The sequence below is a fragment of the Myotis brandtii genome, unplaced genomic scaffold (assembly GCF_000412655.1).
Source record: "Myotis brandtii unplaced genomic scaffold, ASM41265v1 scaffold331, whole genome shotgun sequence".
NCBI lineage: Eukaryota > Metazoa > Chordata > Mammalia > Chiroptera > Vespertilionidae > Myotis > Myotis brandtii.
The window spans coordinates 8,666-32,453 of record NW_005362753.1 but is presented as its reverse complement, the minus strand read 5'-3'; the positions used below and the strand labels follow the sequence as shown (position 1 = coordinate 32,453).

At 57.1% G+C, this 23,788-nt stretch overlaps 1 protein-coding gene across 1 annotated transcript in view; it reads left to right on the top strand.

Moving 5' to 3' along the window:
* LOC106726913 (chromosome unknown open reading frame, human C14orf132) overlaps positions 1-16,432 on the top strand; it is a 53,007-nt gene extending 36,575 nt beyond the window's left edge. The window contains exons 2-3 of the mRNA XM_014543651.1: positions 11,472-15,381; positions 15,654-16,432. Coding sequence (XP_014399137.1) covers positions 11,472-11,908 — 437 coding nt within the window. The 3' untranslated portion in view covers positions 11,909-15,381; positions 15,654-16,432. The remainder of the gene's footprint in view (positions 1-11,471; positions 15,382-15,653) is intronic.
* Positions 16,433-23,788: the final 7,356 nt, after the last annotated feature.

The window sequence follows — 23,788 nt, the reverse complement described above, 5'->3', positions numbered from 1 at the left end:
GGGGGGGGTAGGGGGTATGGGGGGGGGCAGGCAGGTGACTCCATGGGCTGGAGCAAGGGGTGAGGGGCTGGGGGACTCGCAGAGCAGGGCCTGGCCTGGAGGGGCCGCACAGCCCTGAGCCCAGCTCTGCCCTGCAGACACACAGGCTGGCCGCGGCTTCTTCCGGGATTTCCAGAAAACGGAAAGTTGGATTTGTGCGCACTGTCTGGATTTTCACATCCTGGCAACCAATTAATTTCTTTTAACAAACCAGCCAGCCGTGATGTGAGCTGTTTCAGTTACTGTATCAGTTGGGTGACTTAGCGGCTTACAGCAATAATCTGTATTTTGTGGGACCCGAACTGGGGGGGACACCGTGCTCACCACTTGGTTTCGTCCTGCGACTGTCGCAGAGGTGGCTTCGGGGTCTCTGCACTCCTGTGGCCCTGCCCCCTCCCTAAAGCATTCCCAGGTGGATGCTGCCAAACTCCTAGGACCCGGCCTTGGCTGACTTCGCTTTCTTTTGGTCAAGGGAGCGCTGAGGCCTGGGGTGGGGGGGGCGGTGAGGGTAGGGGGCAGATCAGATCTCACCCTTGATGTGGGAGCAGCGTGGGGTCCAGGAGGGAGGGAATGGTGGCAGCCGGCTTTGGGGCCTGGCTGCTCCGTGGCCCCAGCCGAGCAGGTGTGTGGGCTGGGGCTGCGGTGTCATCTCTAGAGACTGGACAGCGGTAGATGGAGCCGGACAGAACCTGTCGTGAACAGCCAGGTCTGGAGAGAAGAAGGAGGTGGCCGCACCTTTGTTAGGCTGCACGTGGGAAGCTGCTGCTCGCTGACCATTTTGACCTCCACAGTGGCAGGTCCATGTAGTCAGCCTGCTGTGCGCCCCCTGGTGAGGCGGTCCCTGCGCTATGGAGGAGGAAGCGCTGTGGGACACGGTGGAGGAGGAGGCAGGAGGGAGGGAGGAGGCAGGTGGGAGTGGCGGGATCACAACCTGCAGGAGACATGGGAGGAGGCTTGCTGGATTTGCAGAGCGGGCACCCCTCCCCGCCTCTCCCCACCCCTTCCCTCGGCCCCGCTCTTAGAACCCTGGCCCTGCTGGTGGGAGGACACGGTCAGCCCAGGAGCGTTATGTGGACACTGGGTGGGTCTTTCTGAAAGACAACATGTGTGGTCTCAGCATAGCTGACACCTCCTTCCCCTTCAGCCCCCCTTTCTCCATCTCTCCCTCCCTCTGGCTCTTGGGAAGCTCACAGCTAATTTGCATTTTAATCATTTTCACGGAGGGAAGAAAAACACAGGAGACATCTGCCGGTGCTGAAGAAGGGATTGTACTATCTCTTGGAGCGGTCCTGCCTCCACTCGGGGCTGTGGGATCATTCCAGGATTTCTGTGAGAAAGCAGCGGGCGGTGTCTCCTCCCAGAGGGACCGGCACTGCCCAGAGAACAGATCCTAAGGAGTCCAGAGAATGTCTCCCCAGCCCGGACTGCTCCTTTCTCTTAGAGCAAGCATTATCACTACAATACTAATTGTCTGTCCTCTCAAATGTTCTTAACGGAAGTGCAACCGTTGAAGATATTTAAATATTTTATCATTCTAATTAGCCCGGCCTCGGGAGAGAATAGAGGGCTACATGTTTGCAGGGCTGTGATGAGCAGTTAAGGAAAAAGTACAACTGTAGTGCAGCGGTTCTCAACCTGTGGGCCACGACCCCCGAACGACCCTTTCACAGGGGTCGCCTAAGACCATCGGAAAACACATATATAATTACATATTGTTTTTGTGATTAATCACTATGCTTTAATTATGTTCAATTTGTAACAATGAAAATACATCCTGCATATCAGATATTTACATGACGATTCATCACAGTAGCAACATTACAGTTATGAAGTAGCAACGAAAATAATTTTATGGTTGGGGTCACCACAACATGAAGTGTATTAAAGGGTCGCGGCATTAGGAAGGTTGAGAACCGCTGCTGTAGTGCCTTTTTGGACCAGATTTTCAGATGGGGTTTTAAGAGCCAAGGCTTTCCGTCTGACTTGAAATAATTGTATCCCACGGAGCTACGAAAACTGGGGCGTCTGGAGGCGGATTGCCAGTCTCCAATTAAAAACTTGCGTGTGTTTTAGAGCAGCGGTCGCCAATCGGGGGTCCGCGGACCGCTGGTGGTCCATGAGGTCTGAAAGGTTGGCGACCGCTGTTTTAGAGCGCCCACTGTGTGCTCAGCCCTGCTTTTCGGGGGGAGGGGTCTGAACCCACCCCCACCTCCTCCTACTCTGAGATGATGGAAACCCACCCCTGTTCGCTCTCGCTCCGTTCTATCCCCTCAAGATGTACCTTCTTATCATAGCTGCCATGTATCAAATACTCAGGGGTACCAGGCAGGCTCTCTGTTGAACAGTGCACCGAATCTCACTAAATCCTTGAGAGCTCCATGGAATAGACAATTTTAAGACCCGTTTTACAGATGAGGAAACTGAGGCTCAGAGAGGCAGAGGCACTTGCCCAAGGCACTCAACTAAAATTCAAACCCAGATCTCTGTGCCACTTCAGCTTATTTTTAAAATCTAATCTGACCATCTCCACCTCCTGATTGGAATATTTAACCCATTTACATTTAATGTGATGTGTTTCTGTAATTGGGTTTAAATCTACTTTCTCATTGTTTGCTTGCTTTATTGGTCCCATTTGTTCTTTGTTTTCTTTTTTTCTCTTTCTCTGCCTTTTGGGTTGAGAAATTTTTATTTCATGCTATATCCTCTTTTGACTTATTAGCTATAGCTCTTTGTTTTGTTATTTTAGTGGATGCTTTAGAATTTATGTCTTTACTTTATCATAACCTATCACAAATGATGTTGTTTCTCTTCACACATATAGTGCAAGGACATTACACTAGAGGCCTGATGCATGAAATTCGTGCAAGAGTAGGCCTTCGAAGCCACAGTGGCTGCCTGGATCCCTCCCTCACAGCCACCAGCAGCTGCCTCCATCCCACAGCTGCAGCCCTGGCTTCGTCCTGAAGGATGTCCAGTCTAATTAGCATATTACGCTTTTATTATTATAGATGTGTCTATTTCTCCTCTCCCAGCTTTTGTGCTAGTATTGTTACAAGTTTCACTTCTACATATATTATTAACCTTACATTACATTATTACGCTTATTAAAAGTCAATGATCTTTTAAAGAGATTTAAATAGTAAGAAATAAATCTTATATATTTTCCCCTATGGTTATTATTTCCAATGTTCTTTACTCCATTGTATAGATTCATATTTCCACATGGTAGTATGTTTTTCCTGCCTAACAGACGTTAGCATTTCTAGTGATGCGGAAGTGCTGGTGATGGATTCTTTCGGCTTTTATATCTCTGGGGAAAAACCTTTTTTGGCTTTCATTTTTGAAAGGTTTTTTGGGGGGGAGGGGTTGGTCTTTTTTGTTTTTTGTTTTTTTACTGGGCATCAAATTCTAGGTTGACAGTTTGGTTTTCGGTACTTTGAATATATTACTCCACCGTCTTCCCGCTTGCATTGTTGCCAGTGAGAAATCTGCTGTCATCCGTATTTTATTCCTCTGGACACAATGTGTCTTTTTTTCCTTTGGCTGCTCTTACAGCTGTCTCTTTAGGGACTTGGAGCATGCTGACTACATGTGCCTTCTATCCTTTTCTCCATGTTTCTTATGCTTAGGGTCTGGGAGCTTCCTGTACTTTTGGAAATTTTTCTGTCTTTCTCCCCCTCCCCCTCCCCAGGTTTATTGAGCTATAGTTGACATTTAACGTTGTATAAGTTTAAGGTATTCAATATAATGATATATTGACATATTGCAAGGCTCTGTGCTGCGACCACTCTGCGAGGGCAGTGCTGTCTATCACACGCCCATTTCACAGAGGAGGAAACTGAGGGTCTGGCCCAAGGTCCCCCAGGTGGGAGCAATAAGACCAGGCTGGGTCCGCGCCGAGGGCCCAGGTGCCAGAGCTGGGCAGTAGCGGATGGGTCATGGCTAGTTGAAGTGAGCGTGGCGGTCAGGGTGTGGGAAGCAGCCTGCTGGGGGCTGGCGGAGGGACTGTCCTGAGGACAGTGAGACAGATGCCGGGCCCTCTGGGGACGAACCCCTCCAGGGCTGGGGAGCGAAGGTGCCCAGACCACAGAATGACCAGGCTGATCCACAAGGGCCTTTGTGCCAAACTCCGTCTTCATTCTTTGATCCACTTACTTCATTCAGTAGCTCACACTGGAGCTGGAAGGAAAATATCGAGCTCATGAGCCCACAGTGTGAGCCTGTTTCTCCCAGAGCGGGCACATTGGGAAGGAGTGACAATACAGACACCGCCACCGGCGACTGCTACCTCTGCCGATCGTGGCGACGCTGGGAAATGTGGCAGCTTGTTCAATTCTTATCCACCGGGTGCAGGGCCCCGTGCCAAGCCTTGAGCTCAAGTTTTTACATCTGTCGGCTCCTGAGTCCTCATAGCATCCCGATGCGGGAGGTGATATCAGCCCATTTTTTTGTTTTTAATATATTTTTTATTGATTTTTTACAGAGAGGAAGGGAGAGGGAGAGGGATACAGAGTTAGAAACATCGATGAGAGAAATATCGATTCAGCTGCCTCTTGCACGCCCCCTACTGGGATGTGCCCCCAACCCAGGTACATGCCCTTGACCAGAATCGAACCTGGGACCCTTCAGTTCGCAGACCCACGCTCTATCCGCTCAGCCAAATCGGTTAGGGCGATATCAGCCCATTTTACAGATGAGAAAAGCAAGGCTCAGAGAGGGTGATGGATTGGTCCACAGTCACACAGCTCCTTGGGAGCCAAATCACATGTGGAACACAGACGGCCTAGTAACTCGCCCTACACTTCCTCTCTGCTGGATTCATGGGGTTTGGTTTTATTTGTCACCATTGAGCATGTGTGAGGTTGCCCCATATTTCAGGCCATAAGTTCACCTGAGGAGCTGTTTGCTTTAAGTCTTTGACAAATAGCAAATTGGTAGGGCCGGGCATCACAGACATCTGGGCTCAGTGATAGATGTGTGTGTGTGTGTGTGTGTGTGTGTGTGTGTGTGTGTGTGTGACACTGTGTTTTCTTCTAAGTAGAACTCATTAGCCACCGTGTAACCAGTACATAACAGATGGTGGGTGAGCAGGGTGCGTAGAAAGAAACGCCTCAGCATAATGCCACGCGTTCTCACTAATCCTCCGCGGGGCAATTATTCTAATACTTCATCTCTATCTCGGAAGCACATCCCTCCTCGCTCCCCAGAGGTGAATCCTCTACCCAGCTGCCCTGGGCCTTCAGCGTGGTGTGAAGTCAAAAGCCCTCACAGGCAGCTTTCATCTGCTCCCGCTCTCTCCAGCAAGTCACCCACTGCCCCCTGTGCCCACATCATCTCTGACCTCCCCTGCCCACTGCAGGGCAGGCGGGGTGCTGGCCCAGGTCAGGGGAGGACGCGGGCGTGGGTGAGCTAGCACGTCTGTGGGGACTGACCCTGCCTTAGCACCTGGCTGAACCCCAGCCCCCTCTTGTCCCCTCCCACCCTGTAACGAGCATCATAGTCTTGGATTGTTCCCAGTGAATCAGGAAAGAAAAACAGCCCAAAAGACCAATGGATCTTGGTATCGCCCTTTGTCTGTCTTCTCTTCTTTCTCCCCTGCTGCTGCAAAAGCAGGCAGTGCGACCCCCGCCGCTACGGGCAGCGGGCAGCGTGCACCCTCTGAGACACCAGGGCTGTCCTTTCCGATGGGAGAGGAGGTCTTTCAACCTCCTCTTAGGAAACTCCCATTTCTGGCTCCCTCCAGCTGCTGGGGAGCGTTGGGGGCCTCTCAGGGCCCGCTCTGGGGGCGCCCCCTTGCCAGGCCCCTTGGGGACAGGCCCAGATCCCTTTTCCAGGCTGGAATGGACCAGGGTTTCCACAGAGGATTGCAGTGCGCTCTCCTCTCTGCTGCTGGGCTGTCAGCACGACCCCCTGGTGCCCTGGGCCGGTTAGCCTCCAGGCCCTCGCATCTCTTTGCTTCTGAGATGATTTCTCTCCAACAGGCAGGGTTCCTGCGGAGCACGGTGCAGACTTGATTTAAAAATCCTATATAATAAAAGAGTAATATGCAAATTGACCCTAATGGCAGAACAACCACTGGACCAGTCACTATGAGTCGCACTGACCATCTCTTGGTTCCTTTTTCCGCCGGCAGGCTCCAATTGCCTGATGGCCACCCACTGCGGGGGGGCGTGGTGGGGGGGGGAGCGGACCGGTGTGCAGCTCGTCGTTTGGGCAGCTTCACTGGGAAGCTGCAACTTCGCACTCCCCAGAGAACCACGGCCTATGCCCCGCAGAAAACTGGGATCCAACAAAGGGGAGACAGACACATGCCCAGTAATGTTGGGGTGACAGAGAGAAGGCACCATCTGTCACTTATACCTGGGAACAAAGATCATTGGCCAGATTCGGCATGGCCATGACAAGCTCAGGAAAATTTGGGAATACATAAGCTCCTAAACAAAGGAGCGCCCTCTCTCTCTCTCTCTCTCTCTCTCTCTCTCGTGCTCGGCTTCCTTGCATTCACCCGTGTTTCCTCCACAGTCATGTGGGCCTGTGGACCCCTCGTGCAATGGACCGATAGATGGCAGGGGGAGCACTAATTAAGCGAGCCTGGTGCGGATTGGACCGTGCAGACACGGAAAGGAAATGCGGGACCCTGGCTCTGATCTTAGCCCCGATGGAGGCTAAATGGGACTTCTTCCTCGGCCAGACGGAGGGAAAAGAAACCTTGGAAACCCAGGGGTTCGATTCCACAGAAATAAAAATCACTCCTCTCCTAAGCAAGTCTCGGAAAATTCTTTTTCTGGGGATATCGCAAGAATCCCACTGCCAGGAGCAGCAGGTGGGGACGTGGGCCTCTCCCCTCGTTCACACTGACCTTTGGGGCTGGGTAATTCTGTGTTGTTAGGAGCTGTCCCGTGCTCTGTGGGATGGAGAGCAGTATCTCAGGCCTCCAACCACAATTTAAAAAAAAAAATCAATTGGCCCTGGCCAGTGTGGCTCAGTGGACAGAGCGTTGGCCCATGGACTGAAGGGTCTCGAGTTCGATTCTGGTCAAGGGCCCGTACCTTGGTTGCAGGTTCCTGGGCCCTTGTTGGGGTGCATGCAGGAGGCAACCAATCGATGTGTCTCTCTCACATCGATGTTTCTCTTTGTCTCTCCCTCTCTCTTCCACTCTTCCTAAAAATCAATAGAAAAATATCCTCTAGTGAGGATTAGCAACAACAAAAAATAAAAACAAAAAATAAATCAATTGACCATATTTAGCTGACTCTATTTCTGGGCCCTTTTCTCCGTTCCACTGATGTGTACCTTCTACTGCTGGGATAACGTGGCTCTATAGTAGATTAAATAAAGTCCTCTGAGTTCATCTACTTTGCTGTTCTTTTTCTAACCATTTTGGCTAGACTTGCGTATATACGTTGGAACAATCTTGTCTATATGTATAAAAATTCCTGCTAGGGTTTTGATTAGGGTGGTATTGAATCCAGACACCAACGGGGGAAGCATTCACATCTTAACATCAAATCTTCCAGCTTATGACCACGGTATTTCTCTGCATTTATTTAGCTATTCTTAGATTTATTTCATCAATATTTTATTATTTTTAGGATACAGATCACATACATATTTTGTTAGGTTTATACTTACTGTTTTATATGTTGGTGCTCTTGTAATTAGGACTTTTTATGAATTCCAATTGTTTATTGCTTGCGTATAGAAATACCATTCATTTTTTAATATATTTTAAGTCTGATGTTAGCTCTGGGCTGTTTGTTTGTTGTTTTTGTAGATGTTCTTCATCAGATTTGGGGAGCGCCCTTCCAGGTATAGTTTGCTAAGAGTTTTTACCAGGAATGTGTGTTTAGTTCTCTTAAATGCGTTTTCTGCATCTATCGATGTGACCATGCGTGGCTCCCTCTGACTTCTGCTAGTGTGGTGGGTGAATCACAGCAATTGATTTTTAATGTGGAGGCAGCCTGCATCCTTTTTATTTATTTTAAAAATATTGGATTCTCTTTGCCAATATCTGTGTCTACTTTTCGTCTGTGTGTCATCGGGACAGTGATCTGCCGTTTCCTGTCATATCTTGGACTTCGGGGCGGGTGATGCCGGCATCATCAGCGCGATCTGGGAAGTGTTCCGTAAAATGAGGTGGAAAGTGCCTTCTTCTTCTTTCCGGGAGAGACTGTGTAGAATCGGTATGACCCTTCCTTACATTTCTGGTGGAATTTGCCAGTGAAACCACTTGGAGATTCCTTTTTTCAGGATATTTTTGCCTCAGTCCTGCCCACCATGGTCCCAGGGACAGTTCCGACTAGCAGCCTGGACACTGGCTCGGGTGTGTGGGTGCGTCTGGGCCTGGGCAGGTGTGTCTTAGCTCCGTTCTCGGAGCCTTTATTACGCCCGTCTTTGGGGGCTCCCCTGCACACGTGGCTTGGAGCGAGCCCAGACCCTGTGCAGGTTCATACACCCAGCAGGGTCCCCTTTGCCAGCTTCCCTGCCCCACCCCCTTCCCGGGCACTGCTCCCAGGGGCCTTCTGTCCCGGGGCTCCGGCTAGAAAGTCCGTGTTTCTGTCAACTCCATTCTCCCTCACTGCCTGCCTCAGGGCTCTGTCCTGCCACATGCCCACGGGGCAAACAGAGAAAAGAGAAAAGGCAGGGGAACTCCCCCACTCTTCCAGCGATGGGGCCCTTTCCTCCGTTTCTCTTGCATTTTAGGGTCCCAGGACCCGCCACCATCGCTGCCACAGAAGCGCAGCCCCGCGGCTGAGGCTAACCTTGGGGAGGGGCTGGAGAGAGAAAAGAGAAAAAGGAAAGAAATTGGAGATTCCCCCGAAACTCTCCACCCCAGGAGCCCGTCCTCTCAGTCCTCTGTGGAGAAAGAGGGGGTCCTCTAGGGCTTTGGCTGTGGGAGCTGGGGGATAAGGAGGGAGGCCCAGGATGCCCGCTGGCCCATCTCTCGTCAGGGTTTCTGCTCCCTCCAGCCCACTCCGCTGGCTGCCCACGCGAGGCTCAGCCCCAGTGCCTTGTGCAGGGGTCCTAGCTGCTCTCTCCTATGCTCCATCCGCCCCTGGCAGGCGCCAAAGGCCTTTTCAGTGCGTTTTCACTTCTTCCTGAGGATCCCCTGGGTCTGGGCTGAAATCCTCACTGTTTAGACAGGAAGCAGACCCAGCAGTGGCCCATCCAGCAGGCACAGCAGGGCCTGGAGCCAGGACTGCCTGTTCTCCTGTGGGGGGGCATCTGCCCCTCCCCGCCCTGTGGTCCCTCCCTCCTGGGTCCAGAGCCCAGAGGCCTCACCAGCGGGCTGCAGGGTGGTCCACGCCCCCTCCTCACTCCAGGAGCCTGTGCTGACCAGTGAGGCAGGAATGGAAGCCGGTGCCTGCCTCTCCCCTGAGGCTCCGCCCTCACCTGCAGACCGGGTCAGGGGATCGCCCTGGATTGCCCTTTATCTTCTGGGGAACTTCCACTTCTTTCCTCTTGTTCCCAACGGAATTCATTTAAAATTAACCAGATCCAGCCTGGCCGGTGTGGCTCAGTGGTTGAGCGGCAACCTATGAACCTGGAGGTCACAGTTCAATCCCCGGTCAGGGCACGTGCCCAGGTTGTGGGTTCAATTCCCAGTGTGGTGTGTGCAGGAGGCAGCTGGTCAATGATTCTCTCATCGTTGATGTTTCTCTCTCTCTCTCCCCCTCTCCCTTCTTCTCTGAAATCAACAAAAATAAATTTTTAAAAATAAAAATTGAATTAAATTAACAAGGTCCAAAAGTGGGAAATGGAGAAAATCAAAAGAGCTCCACAAGGGGGAGGCCCCGAGTGGCCAGCAGGTCGGGAGGCCCCGAGTGGACAGCAGGTCGGGAGGCCCCGAGTGGGCAGCAGGCCGGGCTCTGTGCCTGGGCGCCTGGTCACCTGCCAGGACAGCGAGGCTGGTACTTAGAGCTGCGGCTCAGCCCTGGGCATTACCCTCGGCCCAGTTTTCAGACTCGGGAGCACGTTTCGTCCCTGCAGCACCTCCGGGGTGGTCCCCACTATCACCCTCTTTATAGACAGGGAAATCGGGGCCCAGAGAGGGTCAGTCCCTTGGCCATGTCACACAGCCCGAACGGACAGCACAGGGCCCAGCCTCCTGCCTGGCTCTTCAAGCCCAAGGAATTATCCCCTACTCACACTGCTGTGTGCGTGAGCCCCCTTCCTCCTCCTTATCTCTTCAAGTGCACGGGGTGCCATTTTATGACGTGTTTAAGTCTGCATTCCTTTTCAAGGTGGAGGCCTTCAAGGTCAGAGGTCAGGGGTTGCCCTTGGCATCCCTAGTGTCTGTGGGATGAGTACTGAGTGGGCGGATGGCACTCGGGTCTCTCCGCCTGTAGGTGTGGGTCATGGAGACCTCGCGAGAATTTAGCGATACAGGAATTACCTGGCCACGTCTGTGGGCTGGCTCGAGGCAGCCCTGGTGGTTCCTGATGAATGAGGTCACCCAGAGAGCCCGGGCCCCGGCTGGTGTGGTCTGACCAGACAAACTGAGGGCGTAGTCCCTGCAACAGATTCTGAAGTTGCAGCTGGTTCTCAGGTCAGCCACCTAGGGCTGCCGCCTTTCGTTGCAAATAACAACACAGGACACCCAGTTACACCTGAGTGGCAGAGCATTGATTAAAGATAAGTATAAATTTTTAAAAGTATATTTTTATTGCTTTCAGAGAGGAAGGGAGAGGAGAGATAGAAACATCAATGATAAGAGAGAATCCTTGATCGGCTGCCTCCTGCATGCCCCTTATGGGGATCGAGCCCACAGCCCAGGCATGTGATCTGATCTGTAATGGAACCAGTGGCCTCCTGGTTCATGGGCCTGACGCCCAACCACTGAGCCACACTGGCTGGGCAAGTATCAATTTTTACCAAATTTGGGATATATTTGTACTAAAAAAATATTTTGTTGTTTATCTGAGTTCAGATTTCACTGGGTGTCCAGCTTTTTCTCTGAGGCTTCATCTCAGGGTTTATCTAACGGTCCTCGCCCTCCAGGCTCCCCCCTTTGGGCCATCTGTGACCGACAGCTGCCGTCTCATGGCCTGGCAAGGACTTCTGAGCACTGGCCTTCACCCTGGGGTCACTCCCTAGAGGGCGAGGCTCGGAGAAGGGGGCAAGGCTCCGGTGGGGCCAGAACCCTGGTCTCCTGGCTCCTAGGAGGCCAGGAACAAGACGCATGTTTTCACTCCCGTACAAATTTAACTTTATAACCCACAGTCCAGGAGCACACGGGCCCGTCCCGTTGTGGCCGGGCTGCAGCCGTGCCAGGGCCTGCGGGTGGCTCCTCAGGGAGGAGGGGGACCCAGGGTGTGGCCCGAAGCCCACCACCCACCGAGGCCCACTCTCTCTCGCTTCGCCCTCTGAAGGCTGGTCTGGCTTTGTGCTTTGAAGATTTCCCTTTGAAAGGCCTTTCTGTCCTTTCTCAGGAGGCGCCAGCTTCGGGGAGGTTTATGTAACCTCCGTGTCCTCGTCTCCTCTGCAGGAACAGATGGGGACCAAAGGCCGCCTCCTTCTGCTGAGCAGCCCCTCTGGGGGGGGGCAGGGGGGACTGCACGGGCGGCCTGACAGGCCATGTCCCCGGGTTGGGCTGCCCTCCCCGAGCCCCGAGGCCCCCAGTGACTCTCTCTCTTCTCCACAGCTGCCCATGATGGGAGGAGCCTTCATGGACTCGCCCAACGAGGACTTCAGCACCGAGTACTCCCTCTTCAACTCCTCCACCAACATCCACGCGGCCTCCGGAGGCCAGGGCCCGCCCGAGGAGCCCGCGCGCTCCTCCAACGACGCCGTCCTGCTGTGGATCGCCATCATAGCGACGCTGGGCAACATCGTGGTGGTGGGGGTGGTGTACGCCTTCACCTTCTGAGCGGCACCCCGCGCGGCTCACTGCGGCGAGGCTGGGGCGGAGCACCCACGTTCCAGAACCAGGAGTTCCCCCCAGGGCAGGGCCCCTCCAGGGGCAGCGACCGAGCGTCTGGAACTGCCCCCCGCGGCCCTCGTTTCAAATAGCCCCGCTGTGGTCAAGCCGATCCAGAAGCCCCCGGGGACACGATGGGGCAAGGCCGCCGAGGAGCAGGTGGGGGACGTCTTGTAACTGCTTCCCAAGAACAAGAGACTCCAGGGGACCGCCCGTTAGGCTCCCAACGCAGACATAGTGGGGCGATTGCTCCCCGGCAGCAAAAAACCGCCTAATTGTCTTGTTTCCATGCCGACTGGGGTGGGGTGCCGGGCAAGAGCCCCCTCAGGGCCTGAGTGTCCCCACCCCCATCTCAGCCCCCGGGGATGTGGGTGGGGCCACGTGAAGGGCCTTGGAACATTCCTCCTGTGACTTGCAGTTGACCCCTCCGTCACCAGACACCCGGCCCCTGAGGAGACCCCAAAGCGGCAGGAACCCCAAGGATGGGGGGTCGCTGGTGACACGTGGAGTCCAGGTGGTGGTTTCCGCCTGCTGGTGGGCTTCCTCTCTTTGAAAAGAGGAGAAGGCACCTTTCCAAGGGAGATCTGCCGTCGGTTCCAGGCCCCACATGAAGATGCGGGTCGTTCTCCGAGAAACCGCAGAACGTGAGGTGAACAGGGCTGTGTCCGCGCAAGCACGTGGGGGGCGGCGGGAGCCGGTGCAGTGTGCCTGGTCCCCCGGCCGGTCCTGGAGGGGACAGGTCCGAGTGACGTGTCCTGACTCAGCTCAGGGCTCTCGCTGAGCCCTGCCTCCAGCTGGCTCCTGCCTTCTCAGCCGCCCTCCGCAACAGTATCCAGGGGGCCGTGCCAGGTGGGCAGGGCGTTCAGACACCCGCGCTGTCAGGTTGGTTCGCCTGTGTGTGCTCTGCTGCCGGGGAGGGTCCTCTGCCCACGTCGGTTCCCTGCATCCTTAGACGTCAGTGGCGCCCTAGCCGGTGTGGCTCAGGGGATACAGCCACTCACCTCTGGGAGGTGAGCATGGAGCTGCCGCGGCAACAAGATGACCAGCCCGACCTCCAGACGGCGCCGGCCCATGACCGCCAGCCCTTATTGGTTCCATCCGTCACTGCGGCCACACGGCTACCCTCAATGCTTAGCTCCGCGGAGGTCAGGGGTGCGGAGAGCTGGTGTGACATTGGAGAGGGATGTCTGGAGCCACTGACAGGGCCCTGTTCTCTGTAACACCAGAGGGGCCTGGAGCCCCGAGCCTGGAGCCTGGGCTGGCTGTCAGCCACAGTGTGCCCGCTGTCAAGCCCCAGGGCTGCCCATGAGGAAGGCCTTTCTTAGACGGAGGGCCCGAGGCGGGGGTCCCACCTGGGATGGGGAGACCAGGTGGTGCCACCTTCAGTGGCTGGTGGCACATCCAGGGCACACTTACACCAGCCCTGAGTGTGCAGAGGTCGTTTCCCAAGGTGTGGCCTGGACCGGCTCTAGCTGCCACAGGCAGAAGTTTCCGGCTCCTGGGAATGGGGCACGCGCATGCCCCTGCCCGGGGCCCTCTCTCTGCCAGGCTGCACGGGGAGATCGGGAGCCTGCCCCCCCTTTAGAGCTGAGCACAGCCTCTTTGTGTGGCCAGAGTCCGGCTTTCCCAGGATGCATGCAGAGGGGAGCCCCGAGGGCCCCCAAGGGTGAGACTCAAGCAGCCGGAATCGTGTGAAGGGTGCGGGACGGTCTGGGTGGCGTGCTGGGTCCGGCCAGGCTTCAGGCCTCCTGCTGCCCCCCGGGCCCCCCGAGCAGGGGGCAGGTGCTCTCTCAGACCCCAGCCTGCGGCTCCCTTTTGGGCTTCTGGGTGAGGGGCCAGAGCCCCCCTGGACTCCAGGAGCCAGTGCTGAGAAGGAGGGGCCGGCCTCTGCAGCGGCTGCTCCTTGGAGAAAGGGCCCTGCGTTTTCTGGAATGTTCTCTGCACACTTTAACCCCGCGTCCCTTTTGCGAGCTTTAGGTGTCCCACACGGGCGACGTTTGTGTGAAGGGCACCCCGGTGAGCGAGCAGCGCCTGCTGTGCGAGGCCGTGAGTCCGGTCGGAGGACACATTAGCCTGGCGTGTCCTAAGGGGACGCCACCCCTGTGGGGGCCTGGGCACGGTGACCGCTCTGCCGGCTCCTGCTCTGTCACGCTGCCCCTCCCCCTTTCCATGAGGTCAAGGTCAAGAGGCAAATGAGACCCCTGACCCTCCCCACCCCCTTTGGCATCAGCACTGTCGGGATCCGAGGGAGGGCCAATGTGCCCCTCGGCTGGAGCGGCGACAGGCCACGTGCCGCCCGTTCTAAATGGACGGCCTGGGCACCCGCCAGCGCCAGCGTAGGTTGCCTCCCTCCCGATGCCTCCTGGCTCCTGCCTGGCCATGGTTCTCCACCGGCAGGCCCCCCCCCGCCCCCCCGCCAGTGTTTTTAGCCCCCCTCCCCGCCGTCGTCCACATCTCCCTGTGCTGCGTGCCGCGTGCAGCTCGTCCACTCCTCCAGCCTCGCCCGGGGCAGGCGTGCGGTGCGGAGAAAGGCCTGGTCATCGTGACTGTCCACTTTGCTGCGAAGCTGAGGCTGGCCTCTGTGCCCTGAACCCTCAGCTCAGGATGCGCTTGCCCCCCCTCTGCGGGCGGTACAGGCTGGGGGCCCTGGCGTCGCCCTGCATCCACACCCTCCTGAGTGAGCCCCCGGAATGGCCTATCCCAGGCCGGCCTCCGGCTGGGCCGCATCACCCCCGAGGAGGGACCTCGTGTCCACCCCGGGGAGGCGGTTCGGTGGGCATGTTGGCCAGTCCCCAGCCGGGAGGCCTCCGAGCACCTGCGGGCACCTGTAATTCCGGGAACGGCAGCTGGGGCCACGCAGTAGGTTAGTGGGGAGCTGTCAGGCCGGACACCTGGCCAGGCACCCCCTCCCGCATGCTGGGTGACCCTGGGTTACCAGCCCAGCCCTGGGACCGGCATCCTGTTCTCTGCCACCTTCAGCTGCCCCTTCGCCAAGTCCTGGCAAAGGCCCTTTGTCCCCAGAGCAGGTGGGCTGGGCTGACAGGACAGGACGGCCAAGGAGCAGCGCTCAGGCCAAACGGAGCAGCCAGAGCCAGGTGGCCCAGCTCTCACCCCGCTCGATCCAGGGCCCCTGCCCCAGTGGTGCAGCGAGAGGGACAGATGGAGGAGGGGATGGGTCAGCGGGGCCCCAGAGCCTAGGGACGGGGTCGCTCATCTCCAAGCAGAAAAGGAGCCGGGGAGCAGGGTAAGCAAGGCCAGGGGGTCCCCGTGAAGCGCTCCCGAGGTTCCACCTTCTGCACGTCCTTTCCCTTCGGGAGGAGGGCCCGGGAGGGTGGGGTGCAGGGGACCCCCTCCTCCTGACCCGAGAGACCGAGGAGAGGACGGATTGCCCCGCGTGAGGAAACCTGGCTCCCAGGAGCGAGGTGGCTGGAGGAGGGGATGGGTCAGCGGGGCCCCAGAGCCTAGGGACGGGGTCGCTCATCTCCAAGCAGAAAAGGAGCCGGGGAGCAGGGTAAGCAAGGCCAGGGGGTCCCCGTGAAGCGCTCCCGAGGTTCCACCTTCTGCACGTCCTGTCCTTTCCCTTCGGGAGGAGGGCCCGGGAGGGTGGGGTGCAGGGGACCCCCTCCTCCTGACCCGAGAGACCGAGGAGAGGACGGATTGCCCCGCGTGAGGAAACCTGGCTCCCAGGAGCGAGGTGGCGTGGCCGGGGGTACGCACAGCCCACCACATGCGTTTTGGACGGTGAGTTTGCGTTGTTTGTTCCGATTCCCTGTAACGTTAGCATTTTTGTCAGGAAACCTAATAAAGGCAGAGGGAGCCCTGGGACAGCGGTGCAGGCGAGGAGGCGGGTCTGCTGGGGTCCAGTGGGCAGGCGCCGGCGACACAGCTGACCAGTCCCACGACGGAATTCTCTGGCCCCCCAACGCCCCTGGTGCCAGGGCTGGGAAACCCGCAGGAGACCCTCCTGTCTGATCCCCAAACTGGTATTTCCCTAAGGTCCCCTCTCGCCCTCTGAGTGTGAGCTCTTCATTGTAAAGCAGCTGCCAGGGCCGCTGCCTCCAGTTCAGACGGTCACAGCCTGGGGGGAGGAAACCCCGCGGTAGGGGGGGGGCTGAGGCCGTCCTGCGCCCCCACCTATCAGCGACCCCGAGGGACCTGGCCTCCGCCAAGGCCTCTGGACGCAGGGCGGATGGGAGAGCCTCGAAGGGGTGGAATGGGGTGCCTGGCCGCCTCTGGGCAAACCCACGTCTCTCTGGTTTCTGACCCTCTGCCCGCGCCCCGCCCTCCTTCCCCAATCACAGGCTTACCACCTTGTCTCTGCCCCCTGGCTTTACAGAAAACGTGTTCTTGTAACTAGCCGCCCTCCAGTACCAGTTCCTCCCCAGAACCGGAAACGTTGCTGTGTGTTGTTAATGTTTTCATAATCAGCTTGTAAATGTAAGCCGCCTCCTGAATAAAGAGGATTTTAACTATTACTCTCACGGCCCTTTGCTCCCCAGTCCCTGCGTCAGAGGAGCTCGCCAGCGTTCCCTGCGGCGAAGAGGCTCTTTCTCGCGCAGGGTTCCCACGTGCTCTTTGGATTCGGAAGGTCTGGCCGCCTGGGTGTGAGGCCGGGGCTGGGGCTCCCTGTCCCCCGGCTGCCGGCGCCGGTCCTGTCCGGTGGTTGTCTGTGTGATCATTAATGGAAGGGACGTGTGTGAGTGCGCCCTGTGCTTTACCCCAGGAGGCGCCCGCCTGCCCTTCTCTACAGACTCAGCCCTCCTCTGTCCCACCCCCGGGCGGTCCCCTGCACCCCTGAGCCTTCCCATCAGCCTGGAGTAAATCCCAGGAGCGCTACTCACCTGCCCATCTCCCGATCCCCCCTCCCTTCTGAGTCATCTGAGAGCCAGGCCCTGTGCCCAGCCCCGCGCCTGGCTCACAGCAAACACCGAGTGGGCATTCAGGGAATGAATGAATGAATGAATGAATGAATGGCAGCTGTAAGACCCGCCCAGTACCTGTCCACCCAGGCCGGGACAGTGAGTGTGCAGCCCTCATGGGTGGTCGGTGCCCTCCCGCGCTCATCACACACACAGTGACCCCCTTGCTCACAGCGCTGTGTCAGGCAGGCGTGCTGTTAGCCGCACGTACAGATGAGGAAACCGAGGCACGGAGAGGGTTCCCACCAAGACCATGTCGCTGGGGAGTGGCAAGACCAGGACTGGAGTCCAGGATTGACTCTGTGTCCACACTACGGTGGCTGTAAATGCCCCCTCAGCCTTTGTGGGGCATGGACTGTCGGGGGCCGTGCCAGGAGCCGGACGCTGGGCCAGTGAGCAGCCCCCACCCCGGAACACATTGTGGAGAGGGGCACGAATAATGTCATCGTCAGGTGTTCCATGCGCAACAGATAGGGACGCACGTAGTGGGTTCTGCCCCAGGGTCCCTTCCGAAGAATCCACACCAGGCCCCAAAGGAGGTCGGCCATGGAGCCAGGACCCACTGGAGCAGGAGCGAGGGGGCCAAGGGTCGCCTGATCAGGGGCATAGGCAGGAGCAGCTAATGGAGCTTGGACCCAAAGCTCTGGGTCCCAGCTCAGACTGGGCATCCTAAATGGGAGGAGGGGCCGCCTCTGGGGCAGGGCAGGAGGGGTGTGCCAGTCCCGAGATTCGTGGGCCAAGGGTCAAGGGTGTGATGACCAAGGAGCCTTGGGCTGCAGATGTGCCCCCACCCCCCAGCCTTGGACTGGCAGGGGGAAGGGGGCAGGAAGCCAGGCTGGCACCTGGAGGCCAAGGCAGTGATTAGAACAGCCTGAAGGGTCCCGAAGGCCCGTGTGGGGAGCCGTGGTGCGATGGGCTGCCAGCAGATATGCCCGTGCACTGTGCCTGGAGCAGGGAGGCAGCAGGCAGCTGAGCAGTGACTCCCGATTTTGCCTCTCAAACCTTCTGGGCACCTGTCCCTCCCTCTCCACACCCCCCACCCCATCCCTCCTTACCCCTGCTTGAGCTCACAGCCCCAGGTCCCTCTGCCCAGCACACAGCTCTCGGAGAAGCAGCGGTACCCACAGTCCATCTTCTGAAGACGGAGGCGCATCGTTTTGAAAGAACGAAGAGGGAAGATTTTTCCGGAGAATAAGGCGGCAGCCACAGTCCAGTGCTGCCGTGTTTACATTTTCAGAGGCGACAGCGAGGCCGGTCCATACCAATCGCCCCTGGTCCCCCGGCACCCTCCCTGCTGGCATTCATAGTAAACCTGTGGCTTTACAGAGGCTTGGGGTCACTCTATCTGCTCCTGCCAGTGAGTTAATGGTGTGAGGTGGGGTTCCCGAGGCAGACTGTAGGCATGCAACACTGGACCCATAAATTTCTAAATAACCTGTCAGACAACCGGCTCTTCCCTCTGGACCAGGAGCCGCTTGAGGGGGTGGGGCAGATGTGCTCCCCTCTCCTGGACAAGCCTGCCTGTCCCACAAGGGGGCACAGACCCCACGATGCCCAGCCCAGGCATGGCACAGCCTCATCCTTCACACAGTGGGTGAATCTATAGACAGGAGGAGCTGGGATGGCACATGCAGCCAGGCCTGGCAGAATGCCACTCCCCATCACCTCTGGGAGCCGCCAGAGCCTGGAGGGGCTCAGGAAGAGCAGGGGAGGGGCAGTTCCTGGGACAGTGACAGCCCCCAGCGATCTGGAGCCCAGCCCGAGGGGAATTTTCCATTGGGCCTCATCAGATTCCAACTACTCCGGCTCCCTGCAGGAGCAGAGATGGCCTGGTGATTAATATTTATAGAAGCCCGGCTGCGGGGCCTTTTCTGCAAACCACACAAATAACATTAACTACCACAGTAACGGCGGCCAGCACCGGCGGGGGTGCTGCGCTCCGGGCTTGCAAAGCCCTTCCCAACCCAGCTTTGATCCTCTGGACAGCGGCTCTCCCAGCAACACCTGCCCCCCTACCACCACCTGTCTGGGCGGGGCGCTGGGACGCTCAGGGAACCAGGCAGGGCCCCTACTCATTGTCTTGGAGGCCGGCCGTGTACAGGTCAGCTGGAGACAATGTGGTGTGAGTGTGGACGGTGGGAACCTGAGGAAGGCCTCCCTAGCGGGCAGGCAGCCCAGGCCAGGGGCCACGTCTCCAGCTTTTAGAAAAGAAAACTGAAGTGCAAGTACTCTCCTCTTCCATAATTACGGATTGAGCGCCGACTGCGTGCCGGGCGCGATTCTGGGGTACATTCGTGAGCAAAAGTAAGTGCATCCACCACCTTCTGATGATAAACACAGACAAGAGGCAAATAAAGAAATAATTAAATAATGCCATATTTATGACATAATAAGAAATAGAGTGTCTATTACAGCACGGCATTGCATACCTAAAATTTGCTCAGAGAGTAGATCTTATATGTTCAGTGTTCTTTCAACAAAAGAATAAGCAAAACACAAAGGGGCCCATGGATTCAGAGAACAGACTGTCTAGAAGCCCGTTCACAACCCCGCCTGGTCCAGAACGCATCGTGCATTTCATTCATGCCTAAAAATTGCCCCCAGAGGACACCCTCTCACCCGACCTAGAAACACGGGCCGCAGCCAGCAGGGGGCAGTGTGGCGTTAGAAACGTGGACAGGCCAAGCACCTACTGGGCTGGGCTGGGTGCAGGCCTTCGCGCAGCTCTCTGGGTGAGCAGTGCCGGCCACGGGAGGCACCAGCACACGCTCTGGAAGGCGCCCTTCAATGGCGGTGTTCCCACCCGGGGACGGGCCCCAAAGGGCAGAGGCGACGGATCAAAACTTCCTCGCGTGCATCCAGACGCTGCCCCACAAAGTCACAGGGGGTCCCCTCCTCTCTGTGGGCCTGGGCATGACTGCTTTGTTTCAATACAGCGCTTTATTCAAGTATGACAGACAGACAGACAGAAAATGGCCCCACCGGCCCCTGGCGCCTCTTCTTTCTCAGGCTCCCAGCAGCCCTGCCTCCGGGCCCGGGCACAGCTGCCGCGGCTCAGCCCTAAGTCAGGCAGCTCCATTTCCCGGTGGAATCACGGGGAGCCGGGACCCTTCGTCCCTCACCAGCAGCGCTCACTCAGCTAGGGCAGCGCGGGAATGCATCCCTCCTTGCGGACTGACAGTGAAGAAAAGAGAAACAGGAAGACGGCTTCACTTCATCTCCGCGGACAGGCGCCCAGCAGTCCCGGGATCGCGGCTGCAGAGGGCGGGCCGCGCCCCTTGACCATCCTGGTAAACAGCAATTTCCGACCTCTTTGGAGAGTAGACACATTGCGGCTGCGCAGTTCTCTATGCCGCAGCCTCCCGCCAGCAGGGGTCGCACCCCCCACTCGCAGCGCTGTGCTCTCTGCACGAAAGTCCCGCCTCTCCAGGAAGTCCCGCCCTTTCCGGAAGTTAGCGGGTGCGACTGTAGACCGCAGCGTCCGGACGCTCAGGACTGTTTGTCCTGAGTGGCTGCTGGCATCGCGGGGCAGGGCGAGGCTCGAAGCGGACGTGGGTATGGGGGCGGCTGAGTCCGCGGGGAGGAGCCCGCGCAGGCGGCCTCGGAGGGCAGCCACGCGGGGATAAGTGCTCACTCCGGGGAGTCACTCAACTTCTGCGGGAAAGATGGCGAGTGGGGGCCACGGGGCCCAGGACGAGGAAGACGCCCCCTCATCGGGGTTTGTGTCTGAGGAAGATGCCCCCGCATCGGGTTTGTGTCTGAGGAAGACACCCCCTCACCGGCCAGGCGGCCGCCCTGCAGAGGGCGCTGGACCGGCGCCGCCCCTGCCCTGTGTGGCCCCGGCTCTGGGCACCGCTCCAGTGCTTCCCGAGCCCAAGGCCTGCAGTGTCGGACCCGGATCCTCCTCAGCCACAGGGTTCGGCTCAGACTGAAAGTCCCGACGGGGAGTGAGAGCCACGGACCCCGACCTCCCGCAGCCGGTCCGGCGTCTACGGGTCGTGGCCCAGGGGGTCACTGTGCACTTGGCGCTGCAGCCTTCCCCGTGGCAGGACAGAAACCGGCCATGACGCGCTCAGGGACGGCCTTCAGCTCCAGGCCTGTGGCGACAGGGGCGTCCTCGTGGGGCCCAGAGTGTGTCCCGAGCCCGTGGGCCGCCCCCGAGCTGCTCTCGGTCCTGGATTCATCAGACAGCAGGACTGCAGACCTGTGTGCACGTCCCGTCGGAGTCACTGCAGGTGCTCGGGTAACTCCAGCCACATGAATGCTATTGCTCCTTTTAAAGGCTTTACTAAGCTCTATTTTATTTATTTTCATTTTTTATTTATTTTGCATTTTTTTCTTTTTTCAAGAAAAACGATTTAAAATATAATAATGTTACATGCAGTAAACAATATTTCAAGAAAAATTTTTTAAAATATAACTAGAGGCCTGGTGCCCAGATTTGTGCACCAGTGGGGTCCCTGGGCCTGGCCTGCACCCTGTCACCATCTGGGACCCCTCAGGGCATATCCGAGCCCCACAGGCCAGGTGAGGGACCCCACAGGGCCTCTAGTATGCATATAAGATCTTTAGTGAATCTCTTCCCGCCCTCCCCCATCCCCTTCCCTCTGAGATTCTTCAGTCTGTTCCATGTTTCCAGGCCTGTGTATTGAGCGTCTGCCCCCTGGTGCTCACTGCGCATCATAGCACTGGTCCAACTTTCGCTTAGGCTTTTATATATTTAGACTAGGGCAGTGGTCGGCAAACTGCGGCCCCTTGAGCGTGGCTCTTCCACAAAATACCACGCGTGGGTGTGCACGTACAGTGCGATTGAAACTTCGTGGCCATACACAAGGGGCCAAAGAGCAGCATGAGGCTTGCTAGCGGCAGTTTGCCCACCACTGGACTAGGGGCCCAGTGCACAAAATTTGTGCACTGGAGGGGGGGGGCTCCCTCAGCCCAGCCTGCCACCTCTTTTTTTTAAAATACATATTTTTTAATTGTTTTATAGAGAGGAAGGGAGGGATAGTTAGAAACATTGATGAGAAACATCAATCAGCTGCCTCCTGTACACCCCCCACTGGGGATGTGCCCACAACTAAGGTACATGTCCTTGACTGGAATCGAACCTGGGACCCTTCAGTCCGCAGTCCGACGCTCTATCCACTGAGCCAAACCGGTTAGGGCAGGCTGCTACCTCTTACAGACTGGGAGCCCTCAGGGGATGTCCTAAGCCACAGTCTGGCCTCCCTCTGCGGGAGGTGACCGGGCTGATCAGGGGAAGGTGCAGCCCCATCACCCCGCTGCTGCAGCCACTGCCATCCACTGCAGCTGCCAAGGTGATTTCATCAACGCAGATTCCAGTCCACCATGAAAAAACGACAACTTTCTTTAGGCATTTTCAAGATGTGTCTTTCATAGGATATGACATTTCTTTCTTTTTTTTATCCTCACCTGAGGATATGTTTCCATTGATTTTTAGAGAATGTGGAAGAGAGAGGGAGAGACAGAGAGAAACATCAATGTGAGAGGGACACTTTGATTGGTTGCCTCCTGCATAAGTCCTGACCTGGGCCCTGGCCAGAGAGGAGCCTGTAATCTAGGTACATGCCCTTGATGAGAATCGAACCTGGACTCTGTGGTTGACAGGCCGAGGCTCTATCCACTGAGACAAACCAGCTAGGGCAGGATATGACATTTCTTAGCCAATCCAGCAGCAGACCTTTGTTTTTTCCTCCAGGAGTGTGGTGGAAAAACCCTAGATCACCTTGGATTCATATAACCCAAGTTACCAAGAACACTGCAAGTGGCAGCGTACAGGGAGCTTAGCCAATGCGCGGTCAGAAAAGGTGTTTACGTTTACGCTCGAACTGGTTTGGCTCAGTGGATAGAGCATCGGCCTGCAGACTGAAGGGTCCCAGATTTGATTCCTGTTAAGGGCATGTACCTTGGTTAGGGGCACATCCCCAGTGGGGAGTGTGCAGGAGGCAGCTAATCAATGTTTCTCTCTCATCAATATTTCTGACAGTCTATCCCTCTCCCCTCTTCTTTGTAAAATACCAATAAAATATATTTAAAAAAAAAAAAAAAGGTGTCATGGGCTGCAGAGGATCCTTTGCGTTGTGTCCACTGGGCTAAGGGTGTGTCCAACCCCCCCCCCCCCCCCACAAGCCTGGCGTCCCCACGTTCACTGTATCTGCGGGATGGGGGACATGGATTCCATAGACAGCACACAGCGGCCACCGGGGCACACCCCAAGCCCAGTGGCCCCGCGATCACTGGGGGGGGGGGGCGTGAACCCGGGCCACTTGGTGCAGGCGCACGCACAAGCGGCTGTGGGGCAGGAACCTATCGTTGTGTTCATGGGCTGGGGGACGTAGACACAGGCCGGTTGGCACGGCCGCTTGCTCTTGGCACCCCAGCCCGCTTGGTGCCCCCAGCTGCTTGTCCCGGGACCCAGCCCGCTTTGTGTCCCGGGACCTGGGCCACTTGGTGAGGGGGCGCACTCAAGCGGCCGTGGGGTGGGAACTTGCAGCAGAAGTTCCCGCCCCGCCCCGTGGCCGCTTGTGCTTGGCGCCCCCGGCCGCTTGTCCTGGGACCTGGGCCGCTTGGCGCTGGTGCCCGTAGGCCACTCCTGGCCCGGGAATTCTGGGACCCCGGTCACTCAGGGCCTACACGTAGGCCTACGGGCTTGGAGCGGCCTGGGTCCCGAGGATGTTCCCAGGGCCCAGGCCACTCGGCCCCTGCATATGAAAATTAACACACCATCTTTGGTTAATTTGCATACTCCTGATTGGCTGATGGGTTTGGCAGAGGGATGGTCAATTTGCATTTTTCTCTTTTATTATATAGGACTAGAGGCCTGGTGCACAAAAATTTGTGCACTCGCGGTGGTGGGGTCCCTCAACCCGGCCTGTGCCCTCTCGCAGTA